The sequence below is a fragment of the Engystomops pustulosus genome, chromosome 5, assembly GCF_040894005.1.
Source record: "Engystomops pustulosus chromosome 5, aEngPut4.maternal, whole genome shotgun sequence".
NCBI lineage: Eukaryota > Metazoa > Chordata > Amphibia > Anura > Leptodactylidae > Engystomops > Engystomops pustulosus.
Window position 1 is genome coordinate 174,101,584 of NC_092415.1, and position 21,667 is coordinate 174,123,250.

General features: G+C 40.9%; 1 protein-coding gene across 2 annotated transcripts in view; it reads right to left on the reverse strand.

The window, feature by feature from the left end:
• LOC140133545 (mitogen-activated protein kinase kinase kinase 2-like) overlaps positions 1-20,969 on the reverse strand; it is a 95,387-nt gene extending 74,418 nt beyond the window's left edge. For both annotated transcript variants that reach the window (XM_072153850.1, XM_072153849.1), the window contains exon 1: positions 20,717-20,969. In XM_072153850.1, coding sequence (XP_072009951.1) covers positions 20,717-20,767 — 51 coding nt within the window. In that variant the 5' untranslated portion in view covers positions 20,768-20,969. The remainder of the gene's footprint in view (positions 1-20,716) is intronic.
• Between the last annotated feature and the right edge of the window lie 698 nt (positions 20,970-21,667).

Below are 21,667 nucleotides of genomic sequence, written 5' to 3' on the forward strand. Positions count from 1 at the left end.
ACATGGCTGGAGAATAAGCACAGCTAGAGTGTATGAGTACTTTTTCCACCAGCTTTTGATGCTGCTGCCAGGGTTTCAAGAGCTTTACCTGCTCACGTGCCGGCTCACATCAACTCATTACTATGGAGAGCTGCTATGTAACGGACAAGCGGAAAGTGTGATCTCATGGGGAAGGGAAAAATGATGCCACAAAAAAAAAATTTATATAAAAAATGGAGTGTGGACTTGTTTATTTTAGGTATTGGCCACATGTATAGTGGATGAAGTGACAAGAGACAAAATGTATCAGCCAAAATGATGGAGAGACTGAGCTGGTTGCATTGCCTGGACCAATTCTGCAAAAAATCTCTTTCTACTAAGTTCTGAACTGGTACTATGTGGACCTGCCATTGTTATTTTTAACTTGTCTTGTATCTGCCATTTCCATGACGTTACCTGCCTCGATCGCATGCCATTGCTACTAATCCTGAAATCACAAACAACAATTTACTACTGTAGTTGTCATCTGATCCTGCACCGTAATATAATCAGCGAATAAGAAATGAAAGCTCAAATCCTGACCTTTCAGATTAGTTGTGACCCTAACATACAATCACATATTTTTCCATTAGTCTGATAAAGTCATTACATAAACTCAGGAGCTCTAAAGGAGGATATTTCAAAGCCTTTCAAAATTCATTGTCACAGGAAAGAGGAAATGTTGGGTAGGACCTAAGAAACAGGGTCAAGTGTCTAAGAGAAGTGACTTACTGGGGTCAAGGAAAATAGCCTGTATCCCTGCACAACAGCAAATCTCGATCATCTGGTCAATACAGGCAGTCCCCGGGTTACATACAAGATAGGTTCTGTAGGTTTGTTCTTATGTTGAATTTTTATGTAAGTCAGAACTGTATATTTTATCATTGTAACCCCAGACAAATGTTTCTTGGTCGCTGTGACAACTGAATTTTAAAAAATGTTGGATCGTCATCAGAACCAAAATTAACAATAAAGTTTAATTACAGACACCTGTGATAACTGTTATAGCTGATTATTGTAGCCTAGGAGTAAAGTACAATAAATTACCAACATCCAGAGGTACGTTTGTAACTAGGGGTCGTCTGTAAGTCGGGTGTTCTCAAGTAGGGGATCGCCTGTAATTTGATTTTAAAAATGTTGGGTTGTCATAAGAACCAGGATTAACAATAAAGCTTAATTGCAGGCTCCTTTAGTAACTGTTATAGCTGATTATTGTAGCCTAGTACTAAAGTACAGTAAATTACCAACATCAAGAGGTCCCTTTGTAACTAGGGGTCGTTGGAAAAGGTGAATGAATGGACTCTACATTCCTTGTTCCCACCGTGAAGCATGGAGGAAGAGGTGTGATGGTGTGGGGGGAATTAGCTGGTGACAATGTTGGGTATTTATTCAAATTTGAAGGTACACTGAACCAGCATGGTTACCATGCAGCAGCATGCTATTCCATCCGGTTTGCGTTTAGTTGGCCATCAGCCTAAACACACCTCCAGGCTGTGTAAGGGCTATTTGACCAAGAAGGAGAGTGATGGGGTGCTACACCAGATGACCTGGCCTCCACAGTCTCCAGACCTGACCTGGTTTGGGGTGAGCTGGACTGCGGAATGAAGGCAAAAGGGCCAACAAGTGTTGAGAATCTCTGGGGACTCCTTCAAAATTGTTGGAAGACCATTTCAGGTGACTACCTTTTGAAGCTCATGAAGAGAATGCCAAGAGAGTGCAAAGCAGTAATCAAATCAAAAGGTGGCTACTTTGAAGAACCTAGAATATAACACATATTTTCAGTTGTTTCACAATTTTTTGTTGAGTATTTAATTCCATGTGTGTTAATTCCTAGTTTTGATGCCTTCAGTGTGAACCTACAATTCTCATAGTCAAGAAAATACAGAAAACTCTTTGAATAAGAAGATGTCTCCAAACTTTTGGTCTGTACTGTATGTATGACTGACAACTATCTAAAGTTTACAGACAGAGTTGACACCATTCACTTTTGTGATGAGGGAAGGAATACAGCGGGAGCTGAGTTGAAGATTATTAGTTCACAGTCATTATAACCTTCAATAGCGGGTATAACAAGTGTATGGTGACAGCATGGACAACTACATTCTCATATGTCACTTGTAAATGTCACCTCTGAGAAGCCACCATGACACAATATTATCAGTCAACGTGACAGCAGGAAACAACGGTACTTAGGTAAGTAAAGGTATGTTAAATAACAAGGTAGAGGTAGTAGGTCAATGACTCACATGATATGGCACATTCATAGGTTGATGCAAGACCGGTGACTAACAACAACGTCCAACAATGTTTAAGGAATCCTTGGCCTTATCATAGCATCTACTATGGTAACTTTTGCAAAGCTAAATGACTAGCATTATGCAACTTCTGGTACGTAGAGCACTCAAAATGACAATGAAGGTTCAATAATTTTAGGGAAATATTTATTGCTGATGTATTTTGCACCAATTTTATTTTATGTTACTTGATTCGTTGCAGCCTCTACAGAACTAAAACTGCAAATTTTGCGAATTAAAATATATTTTATGCAAAAATATATATAATAATAATAATAATAATAATAATAATTCTTTATTTATATAGCGCACACAGATTACGCAGCGCTGCACAAGCATATCAAATTGGTCCCTGTCCCCATGGGGCTCACAATCTAAACAACCTACCAGTATGTTTTGAAGTGTGGGAGGAAACCGGAGTACCCGGAGGAAACCCACGCAAACACGGAGAGAACATACAAACTCTTTGCAGATGTTGACCTGGGTGGGATTCGAACCCAGGACCCCAGTGCTGCAAGGCAGAAATGCTACTCACTCAGCCACCGTGCCGCCCTATATTTAGTCTACATCAACTTGTCAGGGTAACCAAAATTAGAGGTTTCTGGTGTAAAAAAGTGTAAATTTTAAAAAGTTAAAAAAATATTTAGGCAAAGCTGTGAAACCAATTTCTACGACTTTTTGACACTAGAATTCTGTCCAGTGTACAGAGCTTGATGACCCCTGGTCAAAGTGTCACCTATTGTACGCAGCATGTAATAAAAGTATATGAAGTCACACTGATACAACCACATACAGCCCCGAGACCAGGGATAGGTGAGTTTCCGCCCAGGGCGACTACTCCCTAAAGAGAATCAATTATGTCTTTGAAGGGAACCTGTCTCCAGATTGTACCCCATTAAACTACCAGTCCCCTCAGGTAGGGTATGGAATGTCCTTTCTAAAATTCCCTCTTTTATGTGAAATATCACCATAAAATAAACTATATAAAATAAAATCTCCTCCGATGACATGTGAAAATGAGCAAGTTAAGAGTCTGCAGGCGGGGGGGGGGGGGGTAATTTCAATTCTATCTTCGCTTTTATAGCACCTAGACACATGTGTTTGGTGTCATATTAAACATAGGAATCTCATCTTTCAGAACACGTCGGAATTGTGGTCCAATCTCAATCTTTTTAACTGTGATCTGAAAGATGAAATTCTTATCCTTATATGATACCATGTTTCTAGGTACTGTAGAACTGAAGATCTGAGATCTGAGCTGAACTGGGCCTCTGAATGACACCCCCCTGCAGCCTCAACACTTAGGTAAACATGGCTCTTCACTGTTCATTGTCACATGACACATGTCACATGAAACATGGAGGAGATTATTTTTTGGAGGTAAACACGTGAGATGTCACATAAAAGATGAAATTCTAGAAGTACATATCATACACTACCTAAAGCGGTCTGGTAGTTTAATGGGGTAAAATCTGGTGACAGATTCCCTTTAAGGTTGGGGCACACAATTTTCCTGCCCCTGGAAACTTGGTCAATCACTACATAGAACAGTTACATTTCAGTTCCTATGTGTATATACATCCTTGGTGACAAAATACAGAGGAATTCTGCAGCTGCATTTTCTTCAAGGTTCATTCATTGCAAGGGGAAACGGCTGAAGCATAACCCTCGGCATAATTTCCACTCAGCCTGCTAAGCATCAGATGGCTTTGCAATAGTCCCAGCATTGGGGTTTCCTGTCTACAATTACGTAGACATATCCTGCCGGCCAGGGAGATAACACTGGAGTTTCTTTGTGGGTAGTGATTTCAAATGGCACAGTGGTTACTAAGCAAAATATAGCTCCCACTCTGTGCTGAATTTAGCATAAGGGGACAATAAGTCAGTGCCTTCATACATCAAGACACAAAGAGACTGTTAACGGAAAATGAACCCTAGGTACGGCGTAAATGGTTTATTTTTATACCAAGGAAAACTATGGCTGAAACACAAGAAGTCTAAATATGAAAGAGCACTTTCACATGGCGTAGCCGAGCGCATGTACCGAGAACTTGCAGGATGTGGAGGAATCATGAATTGGATGGGGTTGCTGGTGGTTAAAATTCCACTTCTAGTTCTCAAAATATTCTTAGAATGACTCCATTGTGTAATAGTCTGCAGTCCTAAATACATGTATGTTACAGAAAAAAAAGATATACATTTCTAAGTATAACCATGGCAACATAATCCACATTTTTTTTTCCAAGACAACAATTTAAGAACTTTTCCAATTACACAAGGCCAAGGTGTATTGTGGCATAATGAACCTCTGTGCCCTGCCCCATCCTTTTTTTCAGTTTTTGTCTGTTTCAGTAGTTTATTATTTTCCTTTGTGTGTTTGTCATGTTTAGATTACTAGAATAATGTGACAATCTAGAAGGAGAGGAGAGATGACAGCGTACTAGAGGTGCTTATTGGTTTAGTATTCAGACAAATGGAAAAGAATTGGCACAGCTGGGAGATGAGAGTGATCCAGGAAGGTTGTTGTCGCTTGTGTAATTTGTTGACCTGCACCCAAATATGAAGAGCCGCTATAAAGCGAAACTTCAGAAAATATATATCACAACTATAGTACACCAGCACCAACTATAGATGGATACAGTGCAGCAAATAGTACCTCTAATATCCATACAAAAATTCAACAATGCCATAAAACCAATATGTAGTCACAACTCACACTGTACATCTATAACGCAATGTGTTGTGTCTGTATATACCTGTGGCTATAGATTATTCTGCTATCATCCAATAGTGTACAGCCAGTCCCCTACTTAAGAACACCCGACTTACAGACGACCCCTTGTTACAAACAGACCTCAGGATGTTGGTAATTTTCTGTACTTTAGCCTTAGGCTACAATACACAGCTATAACAGTTATCAAAGGTGTCTGCAATTAAACTGTATTGTTAATTTTTAAAATTCAATTGTCACAGAGAAAAATGTAAAATACAATTAAAATATACAGTTCCGACTTACATACAAATTCAACTTAATAATAAACCTACAGAACCCTGTACGTAACCCGGGGACTGCCTGTATATGTACCTGCAATAAGCAGGGTTTTAAGTGTATAGGGATATCTGTATACCTGTAAATGTATGGGGATACCTGTTTACACCTCAAATCTACAGAGGAATGTTCTAGTTGAGAAGGGTATTGGACTATTGGTTGGCAGCTCTGTGCTAGTGGTAGCCGAATAGGAATCTATAGCCACAGGTATATCTACACACAACACGTTGGGGCACATTTACTGATGCGCCAAAATCCGATCACGTGCACCAAAATCCCGGGGCAATTCGACGCAAATCGGAAACCCGACAAAAATGCGCGATTCAGACCATAGTAAATGAGCCCCATTGTGATATAGATGTTCAGTGTGCATTGTGACTACATATTAGTTATATGGTATTGTTGAATGTTTGCATGGGTATTAGAGGTACTATTTGCTCCATTGTTTCCACTTGTGAGTCCTACATAGTCGATGTAGGTATACTACAGCTGTGTTATATGGTTTAGTAATGACATTGCTCGCCTGCTATATTTTTTGTAATATTAGAAACTTAATCAAGAGATCAAAAAAAGTTCCAATATTTTTTCTCACTAAAAATAATGCCTTTAAACAGTTTTAATACATACAGCATGATGTATGATGTGGGAAAGTGTAGGTCTTATATTGTTTGGGGGCACCTCAGAGAATACATCTAGAGTCTATGGGGGGAATTTATTAAGACTGGCATTTTTAACACCCCATATGGCACCCCGACACCCGTATCCACTAACAGGCTCCTGGCCAAAAACTCTGCCTGTTCCAACCTGTAGACCAGGTCCAGAAAGAAGGAATCAATTATATAAAACATAAATAGTTGAAAATACCAAAAAAATATTAAATGGTTGTTCAACCCCTTTAAATGTCAGTGTTTTAGTGACCAGTAACAGCATATGGACACCGCAGATTATTATATTTTAAAGCCGAGAACAAAAAGCAGAAGTTGGATATTATCTCAGCAAGGAAAGGAGATAAATAGAACAGTTAGGACGAGCATCTGAGGGGTCAGCAGCATAGACGAAACCTTACAGCTGCAATGAAGCTCCTGTCCTTGAAATAAATGAAGATTTCACTGACAAATATATCACTAGAAAAGTAGTTTACAAGTTAGTTTTACAAAGTAAGTAAAATTCTGGGACGAGACAGTGGTCATCACAAGTATTTCCTACCCGGCTGAGATACCTACTATGTTATTCCATGATACCACAGCTGGTTATTGACATCATGAAATCCTTACCTTAATGTGGTCTTTAGCATGTTGACTTTCCAAAGTGTGACAGATGCACAACATTCATACTGTATTAACACTTCCCTAAAGTATTTTTAACATGAACCCAAGATGTGTGAAAGCAACTTCCCACAGAAACTCAAACAGAATTATGGGATGTCTACATGGTGTCTACAGAAGTCCTCATGAAAGTGCAATGGAAAACTAGACCTTTCTGTAGAATTCAGATTATAATCAATGGAGCACAAATAATGGGCTTTAGTCTATTGGGATTAAACATTTCTCAATAATTTTATTTTAGAGTTTAGAAAACTCATTAATTCAGGTGGGGTGAGAGATGTATGTAATATAATTACTTCCACACAAGCTTATGAAGGTGTATGACCAGCTTAGACCTCTTTGCAATACTCTAGAACAGTGATGGCGAACCTTTTGGAGTGCCCAAACTACACCCAATACCCATTTACATGTCGCAAAGTGCCAACATAACAATTTAAGTAGTAACTTATTGATCCCTGCTGTATCACAGGTTTCAATCGTATTGGTGTCCTGAGTTCTCCAATACAATACAAAGATGATGGATAAATTTGGATTGTAACTTCCTTCCAGGCTCCCCTGAAGAGAAAGAATCAGGGGACCCAGAGCAGGAGAGCAGGAGCTCCAACAACAACCTACATCTATCCACACCTTCTCACTCCTCCTGTAGTGCTGGCAGCCAAGAATATTGCTTTAAAATGGTAAAATGGTGCAGAGCTTGGGCTGTCTTGGACCACAAGAGGGAGCCCTGAGTTCTGTCTGGCAAACTCTCTGTTGGGGTGAAGGCCTGGGTGCGCACCAGTGCCATAGGTTCGCCACCACTGCTCTAGAAATTCAGAATTTAGCCCTCACAAATTGTCATTTGTAAGCACAGAGTTTGGGCAGGGTATAAACTAGTATAAAGTTGACCTCAAAGATCCGACTGATCTATCGGAAGACAAAAGAATCCTCTAATGCAAAAGGCAATGAGATGAACGTAAGCCCCATCCAAAACAGAGTCCATGAGGTCAAGCAGTGTCTATGATGGAACTTCATGATATATGCACCTATCTTATTGGTTTGGATGATGAGGTCCTCATTTTCATTATCCCTGGAGGCCTCAGGGTATCCCTGTAAAACCCTGGTGGGCCTTTATACCAGTTGTCGACTATATTAAACTCTTCCGGTAATGCATTCCTGATACTGTATTTTGATATTGGTGTAAATATAATCTAAGAGAAATATCCTTTGTAGGTTCTGTAGAGTAAATGTAGCAATGGGGAGAAGGGAAACGTCAAGCTGCAGCCGACATGTCAAGTTCTTCGCAGGCAGATGACATCACTGTAAACTTTATACATGGAGACGATGTAATGAGGGAAAGTGTAACAAGGAGTTAGTGAATAATAATCTTCTGAGCTAAGACATCCTGTGGGGGAGGTCTGGAGACGCGTTCAGCTCAGGTTAGAAGCTGGTTATTTACTATCCATGAAGCTTATTTGAAGGCTGATACAACCGTTTTATAATGTTCTTCAGGAATTTTTGCCTGCAGAAATATGAACTACAACAAGTTTTTCTAAATTCCAAATTCTTTATTTATATAAAAATTTGTGACCACGCCAGACAATTTTTGTTATCGTAGATTCTAACGAGACTAAGATCATAGATGGTATTGGCATCCGGTAGAGCTAGTTACACAGTGATGGCTAACCTATGGCACTGGTGCCAGAGGTGGCACTCGGAGCCCTTTCTGTGGGCACTCAGGCCATCACCAGAGATGACTCCAGGTATCTTCCTGCAGTCCCAGACACTCCAGGACTTGCTGTGCACAGAGCTATTTTAAAGTGACAGCTCTACCTGGGACTATTTTCTGCTTTATTGGTGTCCTCAGGTGCTGATATGAATGAAACCTATGACAGAGGAGGGAGTATAAATCACAAATTAAATTTCTGTGTTGGCACTTTGCGATAAATAAGCGGTTCTTTGTTGTAGTTTGGGCACTCGGTCTCTAAAAGGTTTGCCATCACTGAGCTAGTACCTCTGCAGTTCTTTAGAAGACACAAAAAATGTACACAGAAATATGAGCAATTGGATAAGTAAAAAAAATCTGAGAATTGCCTTACAATGACAAATGATCAAACATGTTCTCCTTTTAACTGTGAGAGGATTTACTATGGGAAGGGATATGGGGGGTTGGGGGTTAAATCTAAAGGGATTGCACTTTTAACCCAATCTGACAGACCAACAATCCAATTGTGGGAAATATGGAATTACCTACAGGAATGTTATTGTTGGAATTGTCGTTTGGTTAATGCTATCTCTTCATATATTCTTTTAAGAGAACCTTATGAAACTATATGATTATGGATATATATACTTGGTAAGATCTTTACACCCCTAGTAGTGACTGCTACCCCAACAGTCACCATGCCCTCAGTGGCCACTGCCGTCATCAGGCACAGTGCCCTCAATAGCCACACTGCGCCCCAGTAGTCACAGTGCCTCCAGTAGCCAATCCCTCCCCCAGCAGTCACAGTGCCCTCAGAAGCCACACTGCCCCCCAGTAATAACAGTGCTCCTATCAGTAACAGTGCCCAAAGAAACCAATGCACCCATCAGTTACAGTGCCCCAAGCAGCCACTGCCCCCCATAAGTTACAGTGCCCCCAGTAGCCACTCCCACATCAGTCACAGTGCCCCCAGTAGCCACTACCCCATCATTCACAGTGCCCCCAGTAGCCACTACCCCATCATTCACAGTGCCTCCACCCCCCTTTCCTTGCTCGCACAGCACAGGGACAACAGCTGTCTTTCAGTGTGCGCCCAATGTACTCGTTGGCTCCAAAGCTGTAATCCGTGACATCATCATGTGTCCCAGATTCAGAGCCGGCGCGTCAAAGGGTGCACACTAAAGTGCTGTGACGGGGGAATGAGGATAGGTGAGCACTGAACCCTGCTACTATCCTGCGTGGGCTGGATAACACGAGACCGCGGGCCAGTTTTGACACCTGTGGCCTAGGGTAATGTGAGGCAAGTAGGCAGAGACAGTTGGGAAGGGGGTTTAGTTTCAGCACCACTGTCTCTGTCTGTATCAACTGTCTGTTCCCAGAGCCTGCAGTACACCATGGTTTTTGGTCCAAATACACTCCACGAATGGGCCCTTACTCTGGGTGCGCTATATTAATAAAGAATTATTATTATTATTACAGGTTCAAGGAAATGAATCAAATTCCTTTAATATTACTTCTAAGTTAATTAAATAACATACTCGATTACATTTTTCTTATTTAGAAGAAGGAAGTATGATGAAACCACTGGCAAGTGATATAAGAAAACAACTGGGGATTACCATAAGACAGCCATTGTCTATTATTAGAAAAGGCCATTAAAAAAACAAAGGGAAAATTTATAGGGTTGGACAAATTCTAGCATCCGGCAGAAATCTCAGGCAGTGAGATTCATTATCCTTAGGGTTTTTGGAGATGGCAAAGTATAAGGGGTTTTCTGGGCTAAAAATAGTTCCTCAGTATCAGATTGGTGGCGTCCCCAACTGATTAAGAGAGAATGAAACAGGAAGCAGGCAGCTCCGTTCCCAGTGTAGCGGCTAAACCGAATCACTGACGATTGGTTCTCACTCACAGTAACCTAGTCTGACCACTATGCTGATACTGGAGCTGTCTGCTTCTTGTTCTGTTCTTAGTTTTTTAGCTTTTAAAAACCACTGATTTGTGGAGGTCCTGGTTGTGGGATCCCACCAATCTTATTCTCAAGCAATATGATCGGTGGGGAAGAGGGGACTCCTTGTATCATATATGACTATGATGCATGGAGTCCCGTTCTCTGTTTAGACCAGGTCAGATTTTAGCAATGTTTTCTGCCAGTTTTCTAGAGGAGACTATAGTAAATATGACCGGCCAGTGTGCCCCTCCTCATCTTGAAAAGGCAGGAATGGAGCTTTACAAAATGCCTTGTCTGCAAGTAAACAAAGCTGTATAAATTCCCTCCAATGTTTTTTGGGGATCTTAGTGATACCTGATGCTTTCATATTTCCATTGCTCTCCTTGTACGTGTGAACCAAGCCATACCGGTACTAATCACCCAAATCCTATATTGTAATTAAAAATAAAATACATTTTTATAATAACTATATGAATGGCAGACTACAACACGTTCATGTGGAAGGTAAAAATGGCACAACTACAAAGAGGAAGTGACTTGTTTGTGAAAACAATCCCAATCATTTATGAGCTTAAGACACAGGAAGCCCACAAAGCACTAGACAGGCCAAGACTCTTAAAGAGATCCTTAAAGCATGATTAGTAACTAAAGTCCACTTAGTGCGCTATTTAGTGCCATTGTTGTCAAAGTAGAGCAAACGTGATCTTTCCTAGGTACGTCTATTCCTGATCACTTCACTTCCCTGCTCCGTGGTCCCTTATTAAAAACTTTACTCTTAGCAAAAGTAACATTTGGACCGTTTCCAACTAATTTATAAAGTTCCAAGAAAAATAACAGAGGAACAGCACAGTCCAGATTTCTAAATAATAGTTCCCTAATATGGCTGATACCTTGAAAGACACAAACAGAAAACTCTACGGAAACGGAAGCATTCAGATTTTAAATTATGCTAATGAGTCAGAAATGCTCTGGGGGAGTTACCAGAGCACCTCCGTGCTGTAGTTTCACAGCCTGTTACACTGTGCTAAAGTAACCCCCTCCCCACTGTGTGCTGAAACTTCCTGTGCTGCTGTGAGGCAGAGGGGGAGAGGAAGTGCTAAGGAAGGTTGGGACGTGCTATTAAGCTCAATTAATTTGAATGCAAATAGCCTGTATATTGTAGCGGGGGGTCACAATGAAAGCTATTAACCGACTATATGAAAATTACATAAAGGGGTTTTTAGGGACTGACAATTAACAGAGATCAGTCGGGATCTGATGCTCCTAATCAGCATAGAATATGGCGATGGAAGAGATTGGAACTATCTACTTTCACATTAGTAGACACAGATTCAGCCCTAGACAAAATCTGTATTATTTTTGTAATAAAAAAATCTGTAAAAAAAAATATATTTTTAAAAAAATAGCATAGACTAGAATATGGACCTGGTTCATGAGAAAATTTCCTTTTTCCCAAAACAAATCGCTTGACTGTGTGACTGTTTGGCACAATATGAATATTTACCATTGCAGGAAAGACCGAGATGTGAAAGCTTTAGCTTTTCCAAAAAAACAAACACCATTCTGTGGAAAATTGAGACCTCAGAGCTTAACCCTGCAGTTTAAACAATGCATGGAAAATCGAGCAGCGACAAACTACAATACAGGCAGTTTACGTACAAGATAGGTTCTGTAGGTTTGTTCTTAAGTTGAATTTGTATGTAAGTCTGAATAGGTATATTTTAGCATTTTAACTCCAACCAAATTTTTTTTTTGTGTCTATGACATTTGGATTTTAAAAATGTTGGATTGTCATAAGAACCAGGATTAACAATAAAGCTTCATTACAGATGCCTGTGATAACTGTTATAGCTGTTTATTGTAGCCTAAGGCAAAAGTACAGTAAATTACAAACATCCATCTGGAAGTTTGTAACTAGGGGTCGTCTGTAAGTCGGGGTTCTTAAGTAGGGGAACGCCTGTATACTAATAAAATTATCTAGCTCTGAGATTAACATATTTACAAGAATGCGTACCGAACGAATAACTTGAACAAAGTAACTGTTGTGTCTGAGTGATACATTTACAAATGAAATAGACAAACCTGCCTTACAGCGACCCTTCAGTCGAGTTTATGTCTAATTTGATCTTGGTCTGTGTAAATGGATAGTTACCGTAATCTGACAAATGTATGTTTCATATGGCACAAATGTAATCTGCCAATGATTGTAGTGAATAATCTTACAGATATCTGAAAGGCGACATCATTACAAGGAATAGGAAGATGAGAACTGGTTCTATTTCATCAAAGTGTCAGTAAGACTTTATGATCAGTCTGATCAGAAATCTTTGTGTGTGGCCCAGAAGAAGCTCCTCTCCGCAGAAAATAAAGTGAATAACAGATGTTTCCAACTTGCTCTGCATAAATCTGTCATCACATTATTTTATTTCATTTTAATTTTTCCTTATTTTTGGACATTTTAAACAGAACCTGTCATCAGGATTTCACATTATGACCCAATGACAGATTCCCGTAGCCTTTTTAACACTAATTCCCAATCTGCTTTTATAATTAACCTAACTGGTTCCATTCACTGGTTCATCTATCTATCTACCGCTTCTTAAAGTAAATCAATTAATTTTCTTTCTACCCTGTTCTACACTACACAGCACTGTCCACATAATAATTAACATCCCCTATATACATCTCCTCTGTGCCGCGTCCACCTCAGTGGTGAAGCAGTCAGGTGCTATGGTACCTTGCTGCTCACCCCTGATTGGCTGCAATGGTCACATGTTGGCTTCAGCACAGCAGAGACCGGAAGCCTATGGGACGTCCAGCTCTGGATCACCAGGGGTAAAAATGGAGCTAAATAAAAAAAAAATGTGCTTAATAAATAAGTTAAAGTTTTTTTTTTTAATTTAAAACTTTTAAATTTAACCTACAGACTAGCAAACTATCCCGGGTAACTGAAGTGTTGATATTTAGTGTCTGGGAGTCAGAGCTGATTCATGGCTCATTGTCAGACTGTTCTATATATGACAGGATAGGGTGTTCACAACTCCCACAGTCTTGGTACCCAAGGACAATGTCCTTTCTAAAGAATTACATCCTCTAGAAACTGGAAAGAATTAGTTAGATAACCTCAAACCCCTAGATCATTTGGCCAAGAGAATCGCTCACACACACACAGCATGTCATGTATTTCTACCCACTAATGACATGTGACCAATACTTTTATTCACTTTAGCAAAATGAGTCATTACATAAAAAAAGGATTATAATGATATCAATTAGTGAAAAGTACTTGACAACAACCCTACAAAACAAAAACATTGCAATAGTGGGAGGAATTTGGTGGATGGTTTGTGGGTGGGGGTTTTGTAGCAGGGTTTTGAGTTTTGATTTATTTGTGAGAATCAGAGTGTGATTTTTTAATAAATTGTTGTATGAACAAATCCAAGGGTTGGGAAGCAAGAGTTCTCCTTACGGAGATTGAGAATTAAGGCATGTGGAGACTTATAGCCATTGATGCTTCACTAGGGGATTCTGGGAAAACATGCAGATGCAAGTATTCCAGGATTGGCAATCTTCATAAGGAGAACCTTTACTTCCTGACCCTAGTCAAAAGCCTCTCACTTAGCCAAACCAGTTGCCTACACTGTACTGAAGAGACCCAATCAGGTTGAAACAGTGCTTTCTTTGGTTGTAATTTCATATCATGTCATAAGGCTTCCTGATGGTCATGCTTGATGTCAAGGGTGTGGTTTTCCTTATTTGGAAAACTTATTTGCATTTTTTAACAAATCCAAGGAAGGCCACCCTTACATCCTACTGGTGTCTCACTTTTCTTATTTGCATCCTTATTGTTTGATTACTAAAACGAAGTACAGTGGACTGGCTGGTTCATGAAATTTCCAATGCGCGACTCAAAATGTAATTGTCAGCATGACAGCATGTTATAGAGCAAGAGGATGTGAGCAGGTGACCTATCCGCATGCAGCATGTTATAGAGCAAGAGGAGCTTAAAGGAAGTTTGGCGCCCTCCTGTTATTGCTGCCACGGCCCTGGCTCTGGGCATGTGCAGTAGCTCCACATTGAGTTCTGTGACACACACGCATAGCGGCGCTCCTGTCCGCACTGAAGCCGGAGTTGGGAGGGATCACAGAGGCTACTGGGGTGTGAAGTAGCCTTTGCTAGAGAGGCTTCTCCCCGCCTCAGTAGTCTCTGGCAAAAATTAGCAAATTACATGGATAAAGTGTAGTTTAGCTTAGAAACTATCAGTCTTTTACATACTCTGTGCTGCAGATGTGACACTATACATTGTTCTTCTGGTGAAACCTCTGACTGGGCTAATAGTGTCAGTTGTTACATGACCACTACAGCTAGTCAGCAGCCTCCGTGTCACAGGAGCAATAATAATGATAATAATAATAATTCTTTATTTATATAGCGCACACAGATTACGCAGCGCTACACAGAGTTTGCCAAATCAGTCCCTGTCCCCATGGGGCTTACAAGCTAATCAACCTACCAGTATGTTTTGGAGTGTGGGAGGAAACCGGTGGACGAGGAGGAAGCCCACGCAAACACAGAGAGAACATATTGTCAGGGCACCCACATATCATGGATCGCGGGTGCACCTGTGCCCCCGGTGCTGGCCCTGCTTCCCCGGCGATGGACTTACATCTCCATGCTCCCGCCAGGACTAGGCCCCTAGAGCGTGCAAGGCAGTGCTCAGAGATTTATAGGGCCAACGCACAGTTGATTGGCGCTGGCCACTTCTGGGTCTGTATTTATTCCAGTGGCTCCCATCATTACCCGCCGGATCTTCAAGCCATTCCTCTGAAGAGAAAACCCTCCTGTGTATCCAAGCGTTCCTGTGTGTCTCCAGTGTTCAAGTGTGTTCCCGTGGTCCTGCGTTCCAGTTCCTCCTCCTGTGTTCCCAGCGGTCCTGCTGCTGTTTTGCGGGCTAGTCGCACCTGAGGAACGACCTGGTGGTACCCTGCCACAGCAAGACCATCCTGCTTTGCGGCGGGCTCTGGTGAAGACCAGGTGCCACTTAGACTTCGGTCCCAGGTGTCGGCTAGTACCACCTCCCACAGTGATCCAGAGGGTCCAGAGACTCTGAATCCTGACACATACAAACTCTGTGCAGATGTTGACCCTGGGACTTGAACCCAGGTCTCCAGCACTGCAAGGCTTTAGTGCTAACCACTAAGCCACCGTGCTGACCCAGAACAGTTATGTACAATACCCCTTGCTCCGGCCACCTTGTTAACTTGGAAAACCCCTTTAATATCAATCAGTAATGCCACATAAGGTCTCAGTGTAGCCTATGTAGTGCTGTAAAAGGCTATGCAACCTTAGGTTATTGAAGTCTCTGTGGGTCACCATTACAGTCAGGATTTGCGGGAAATGCTGGATGCAGATTCAGGAACAGAGCAGCAGGGGATCATACAGTGAGAATGAACTTATTTATTGTATTCAGATGGAAAACCCCTTTTATGAGACATAGGAGACATGTGAGATCTATAATATAAATTGCTATCCGTTTTTTTTATTCTCACTGAACTCAATGATATGAATTGTGATGAAACTGATAACTATGAATTAATATCAATAAACATTAATGTTATAAAAATAGTATAAAATACAAAAGAAACTTTTACTCATTGACAGGGATTTGCCACTAATATCACTTTTATCCCACCCCGTATGAATGCGTAGATGCGTAAATGTGAACACCTTTCCATACATTTCTATGGGACTCCTGAAATGGTGAACTATAGCAATCCTATAGAAGTATATGTAGTACACATATGCACACTACTACACTGATGATGTCATATACATCATTCCAGTGATTCTGCAGCCATTCACTGGCCTCATGAGCTGTGTACATACATACTGGCAGTACCAATAAGGCCAGTGAATAGCTCCTATAATCATGGAGGTCAATAGAGCACTGCAGGATCTATGGGAACTAGTAGGTAAGTGATTATTATTTTTTTTTTACTTCTTTTGATACAGGGGTTGTCTTCTAGCTTGAATTCAATGCATGTTGATAGGAGCAAGCACAATAGGTGACCACCGAGGCTACTGACAGGTCGAGTCTATAAACAAAGTCTAGTTGGGGAAATGCTGCATCATCCTGGGGGACATAGATGACAACCCCTTTAAGTACAGAACACAATTTACAACAGCCTTCTTATCCTCTCATATTTCCTTGTTATTGATTCTCTGTATAGACTGTATGTGGGCACATGAATGGGGACACATGGGTGTTTGGTCATATTTATAAGCAGCTGCACCCAGTATAGAGCATGCCAGCTGCTATCTCACTTGTTCCTGACACCACCCAGGGCCTCTTTCCTTAAAGGAAACCTACCACTTGTAGTGGCAGGTTTCCGATGGCAATACCGGGCACCAGCTCAGGGTGAGCTGGTGCCGGAGCTTATTTTAGTTAGTGTTTTAAACCGCGGTATCGCGGTTTAAAACACTTTTTAAACGTTATAGCCGGCGCAGGGAGGTACGCGCTCGGCGCTTACCGTGCACGCGGCTCTCATTCACTTCCTATGTAGCCGCGCGCACGGTAAGCGCCGATACCGCGGTTTAAAACACTAACTAAAATAAGCTCCGGCACCAGCTCACCCTGAGCTGGTGCCCGGTATTGCCATCGGAAACCTGCCACTACAAGTGGTAGGTTTCCTTTAAAGCCATTTCTTACTGATTCTAAGAAACACAGGACCTTAACGGATATAAGAGGGCCCACAGATTTAGGACTGTTTACTGAATTGCCTAATTGGAGCCCCATTTTACATAGTATGAAGGGATATTATTAAACAAATGTCTAAGTTATTCTCTAATTTTATTAGGACATTTCATTTTTAGTAAAAGTCCGTAGAGGGGAACATTTTCATAAGTGTCTGAGAGCAGAACTGTTCTAGTTGCACATGACAACCAATCAGAGCTCGGCTTTCATTTTTCCACAGCTGTTTATAAAATTAAAGCTAAGTTCTCATTGGTTTCTGTGGGCAAATAGAACAATTTTACCTCAGACAACAGTTTTACCTCAGACAATTCTGAGAAATCTCCCCTAATATTCTCAATAAAATAACAATTATCTATTATCTATAATAACATATCTCTACGATGTGTTATTCCACTGAGAAATAAAGTAATAAATTCACAAGAGAGTATAAGGCCGGAGGCCCACGTGGCGTTTTGAACCCGTTTTTGGGCCGTTTTTAAGCAGTCTGATTAAAAAACCGCATGCGTTTTTTGAAAACGCATGCGTTTTTGACCCTTTTTAATTAAGATAATTGGTAAAACTGGTAAAAAACGCTTGTTTTTTTTGATGGACTACTTAAAAACGGCCCAAAAACGGGTTCAAAACGACGATGTGCCGCCGGCCTTACCATTAAAGCTATCAAAGTGGTGTGTCCCTGCACAGTTGTCTCCTATCACCAATGACTAGTCGTCCCCAGCTGCTAACGCCCAGTTGTCAATTTGTTCATAAATTTCTTGGAAGGGAAACAGAGGAATGGTATAATATAGAGTTCTACAAAAACATGGGGAATACTAAGATACCGTATTCTAAACTTATCATAGGAGATGACAGATCCTCTTTATGTATTAAAAGCCTTAGTCAATCCGTGTAACATATATAAAATGTTGTAATTAATTTGCATAATGTTTTACATGTACGTATTGGCTACGCTCAAACATCATGTATGCGAAGCCAAAGATCTGGTTGGGAGATTTATCACAAGTGTTGGAGATCAGAACTGTTCTATTTGCCCATGACAACCAATCAGAGCTCAGCTTAAATGTTATAAACAGCTGTGGGAAAATGAAAGTTGAGCTCTGTTTGGGACCAATTATGCCCTTAGACACTTCTAATAAATCTCATTCAGTGGCAGTGAACATGTAAGTGGGAAATTATACATTAATTTGAACCCATTCCTACAGGGAAATGATTTTACAGGTATTAGATTTGTGGATTTCCTTTTCATGACATACAGGTGATTGCATAACACTCTGTGTACTGGGTGTACAAGGCATCTTGATGACAGGAGGTAGATACAGTACAGCCTGGGGCATAGGGCATCAGGCAGGAAATATGCAGGCAAAGTAATAAGAATATGACGTAGAGGTTGTGTGCGGCAGCACATACTCCATACAATTGTGTAATAAGTTCCTTTACAAGGTGTCACTGTACAATGGTGTCACTGACATGAACCAGGTGCACACAACGTGTTCTGAAAATAATCCCTAGGGCAAATATCGTGGTCCTATGTGCGACACAAAAGATTCTTCGGTGATGGATGAGATTCATGTTAGAAGAGAGTTTCATTTTGAGTACAGGCAGGGTTCATGCACAAGTAGTATAGAAAATTGCCATGATAGGCACATTCTACAATCCGTAACGGAGAATTGTTAAATCTGCAGATCATGTCAATTATTTGCCATCTTAATGGGAGAGCAGAAATTCACTAATTTGGGGAAAATTTGCGGGAAATATGTATTACACACATATTCACTGTGGATTAGTTCTGGATTTAAAATCATATCAGGTGTCGACAGCCTGCACCAATGTGCACTTATCCTTCGGTCAGAAGCAGGACAGATTTCACAGACCGGCCACAGTGCAGAGGATGGGACTCCGAGCATCATAGTGATAAGTTGTGTATCGAGTCCCTTCTTCCTTGCCGAACTTGATTAGAAGGGGGAAGCATGGACTCTATGCATCATATAGCACTATGATCCTCAGAGTCCACTCCTCTGTATTGTGGTTCTTCTGTAAATCACAGACTGTGCATTACCCGAATTTTACGGGACACAGTCGCACTGGAAAGGAACGCTGCTGATTACTGTGGCAAAATCCATAGGGTAATCACTGTGGGTGTTTTTAACCACAGGTCGCTTCATGATGTAAGTTATGTGCTACTCTATAACATAATACATCATTCTCCAGCAAATCCGCTGCAGAAAACCTTCCACATGTACGCCTTGTGTTACCATAAAGAAAATGCCCAAGCAGCTGATCTGCTGCAGAAACAATGCAACTGAAAATTTGTTAGATTTGGTGACAAGCACATGGATTTTTCCATGCTCCAAAAATTGTAGAAATTGATGTAAATATTTTAGCCAAACACAGAAAGAAGGAAAACAATACAGAACATATAACTATCCACATTTGTGTTTGTTTGAAAGAAAACTTTAACAAAAAGTAACAAAAGAAAACCATATTCAGTCTGAATCACTTTGTGCTGCCCTTATTTTCTGGGTTGAGCACTGTACAAGTAGCAGGACGCAATATAGACCTGCAGTACTACTGTCCTCCAGGTGGTTATGATGCCTCCAGTCCTGAAGGAACCTAGAAGATACATCCTCCACGTGTACCAAGTATCCCGGATCAAACACGGACAAGTGCCCATGAAAACCAATCGCAATGCTATTTCCATGTATAAAGAGCAGAATGGCGCTTCAATTGGTTGCTATGTGCAGTCTTTTTGTAGAAGTTTTTGATACAGTTTTATGAGCCAGAGCCTTGATTGGATCCAGGGGGAAGAAAAAGTATAAAACAGAAAACAAATCTGTAAACAAAACTTCTGGTCCACAGACGCTTTTGGCTTTAAAAATGGCGTCAAACCCGCCTCAAAAAGTTAATGGGGGTAGTGTATTATCATAATTACACCAGATTTCTGGAGTTTGCCGGTTTGTGTCTTTTCTGTAACTTGTGCCTACAAATTCAACTTTACACTTCTTCCTGTTTACCCCCAATTTATCAAGACAATCGAGAAGTCAGATTTATGATGTGCTGCTTTTAAAAAAGTTGCACATTAGGCTGCAGATCTACTTCAGTCCCCTCTTGGCATAGGAAAAACATAGGAACTAGTTGCAACACATTGTTTGACAACTAAAAAGTTGCATTTCTTCTGCAGATATTAACACCTCATATGTCAGACTAAACCAATATGATTAATATGTCCTGTCAATGCAAGAGTCTAAAATAATGGTGCATGATCCCTAATGACATATCCCTAATGTGTGTTTTAAGTTTTTTATGGCTTGAAGTGCAGAGTTTACTGCAGTTTGAATCTACTTCTGCAGATGTGAATACAGCTTTATGGCAGAAATCTCTTCTGCAATAGATGTGATCCCTTATTACTTGGAAGAGATTCCTAATGAAGTGAAAGTCATATCACATGTAACAGACATGCAGTGGATTTCTAATGTAACAATGTGAATGATCTTAGATGTAATGTAATACAAAGCAGTAGTGAGATCCTTAGTGCAGGGGAAGTGATCTCCCTATTGTAATATGTGTATATTAGAAATGACAATATTTATGGAAATTGATAGAAGAAATGTATCAAGTGAATTGTGAATCCATGCAGGACACATCACACTCACCCTGACTTGTTGCTCGCCCCCCAGTACTCCAGCCCTCAGTGGGGTGATCATGCAGACAGCTCAGGAGCCCCCCGGCCGCTCACAGCCCATCCTCAGGGTCTCTTCTCTGCAGCAAATAGATACAATCCAAAGCGATTCTGCAACTTAGCAGCAAACTCTGCGGGCACCAGATCGGGCACAGCGCCGGGCACAGCCTCACTCACTTCTCTGAAAGTGCGAGCAGCCTGGAACTGAGCAAACACGGATCCAGCTGGAGGCGACAAGAAGTGTGAGGTCAGCGAACTCCCCAAGAGGCAGGAAACCGAGACAACCGCTACACCAGCGCCCCCCAGTGCCCATATTCTAATATTACATGCTACAGTATAGAACTATACATGACTACTGTAACCAGCAGGGTGTTTACTAGCAAAACTCACAGCATTAGACTTTGCACCTTGTAATGTTTGTATATAACAACTATAGCAATGGTGTCCACCCATTACACAGTCATATAGTGTGCAAAACTAGAAGTGTCATAATATATAAACTTCTGCAGGTCTCCGGTATCCAGATAACGAAATAATGGATAACCACCACAGGGTATAATACAGTTTAGAGTTAATTCAAATCCAAGGGTTAAAGATATATTTAAAAATACAATCAAGTTATAAGAACGCATTTCTTTCGGGTTCGGGGGTGTGACGCGGACATATTGCTGGATTTGAGGCCGAAAAGCCAATCTGGCAAATTGACAGCAACCTAGCAACTACCCATAGGTGTCTCCGTGGCCAATCATAGCCATGGCTATTTGCTGGGGGAGGAATATGTCCGGATCATGCTGCCGAACCAAAACCCAGAACACGAATGTCGCGTCTGCTCATCTCTATTCAAGAACTGGATATATATATATATAAATATCTGTACTCAAAATAGAAGTCACAGCTTATGTACAATGCATGCAATGAGACTGCT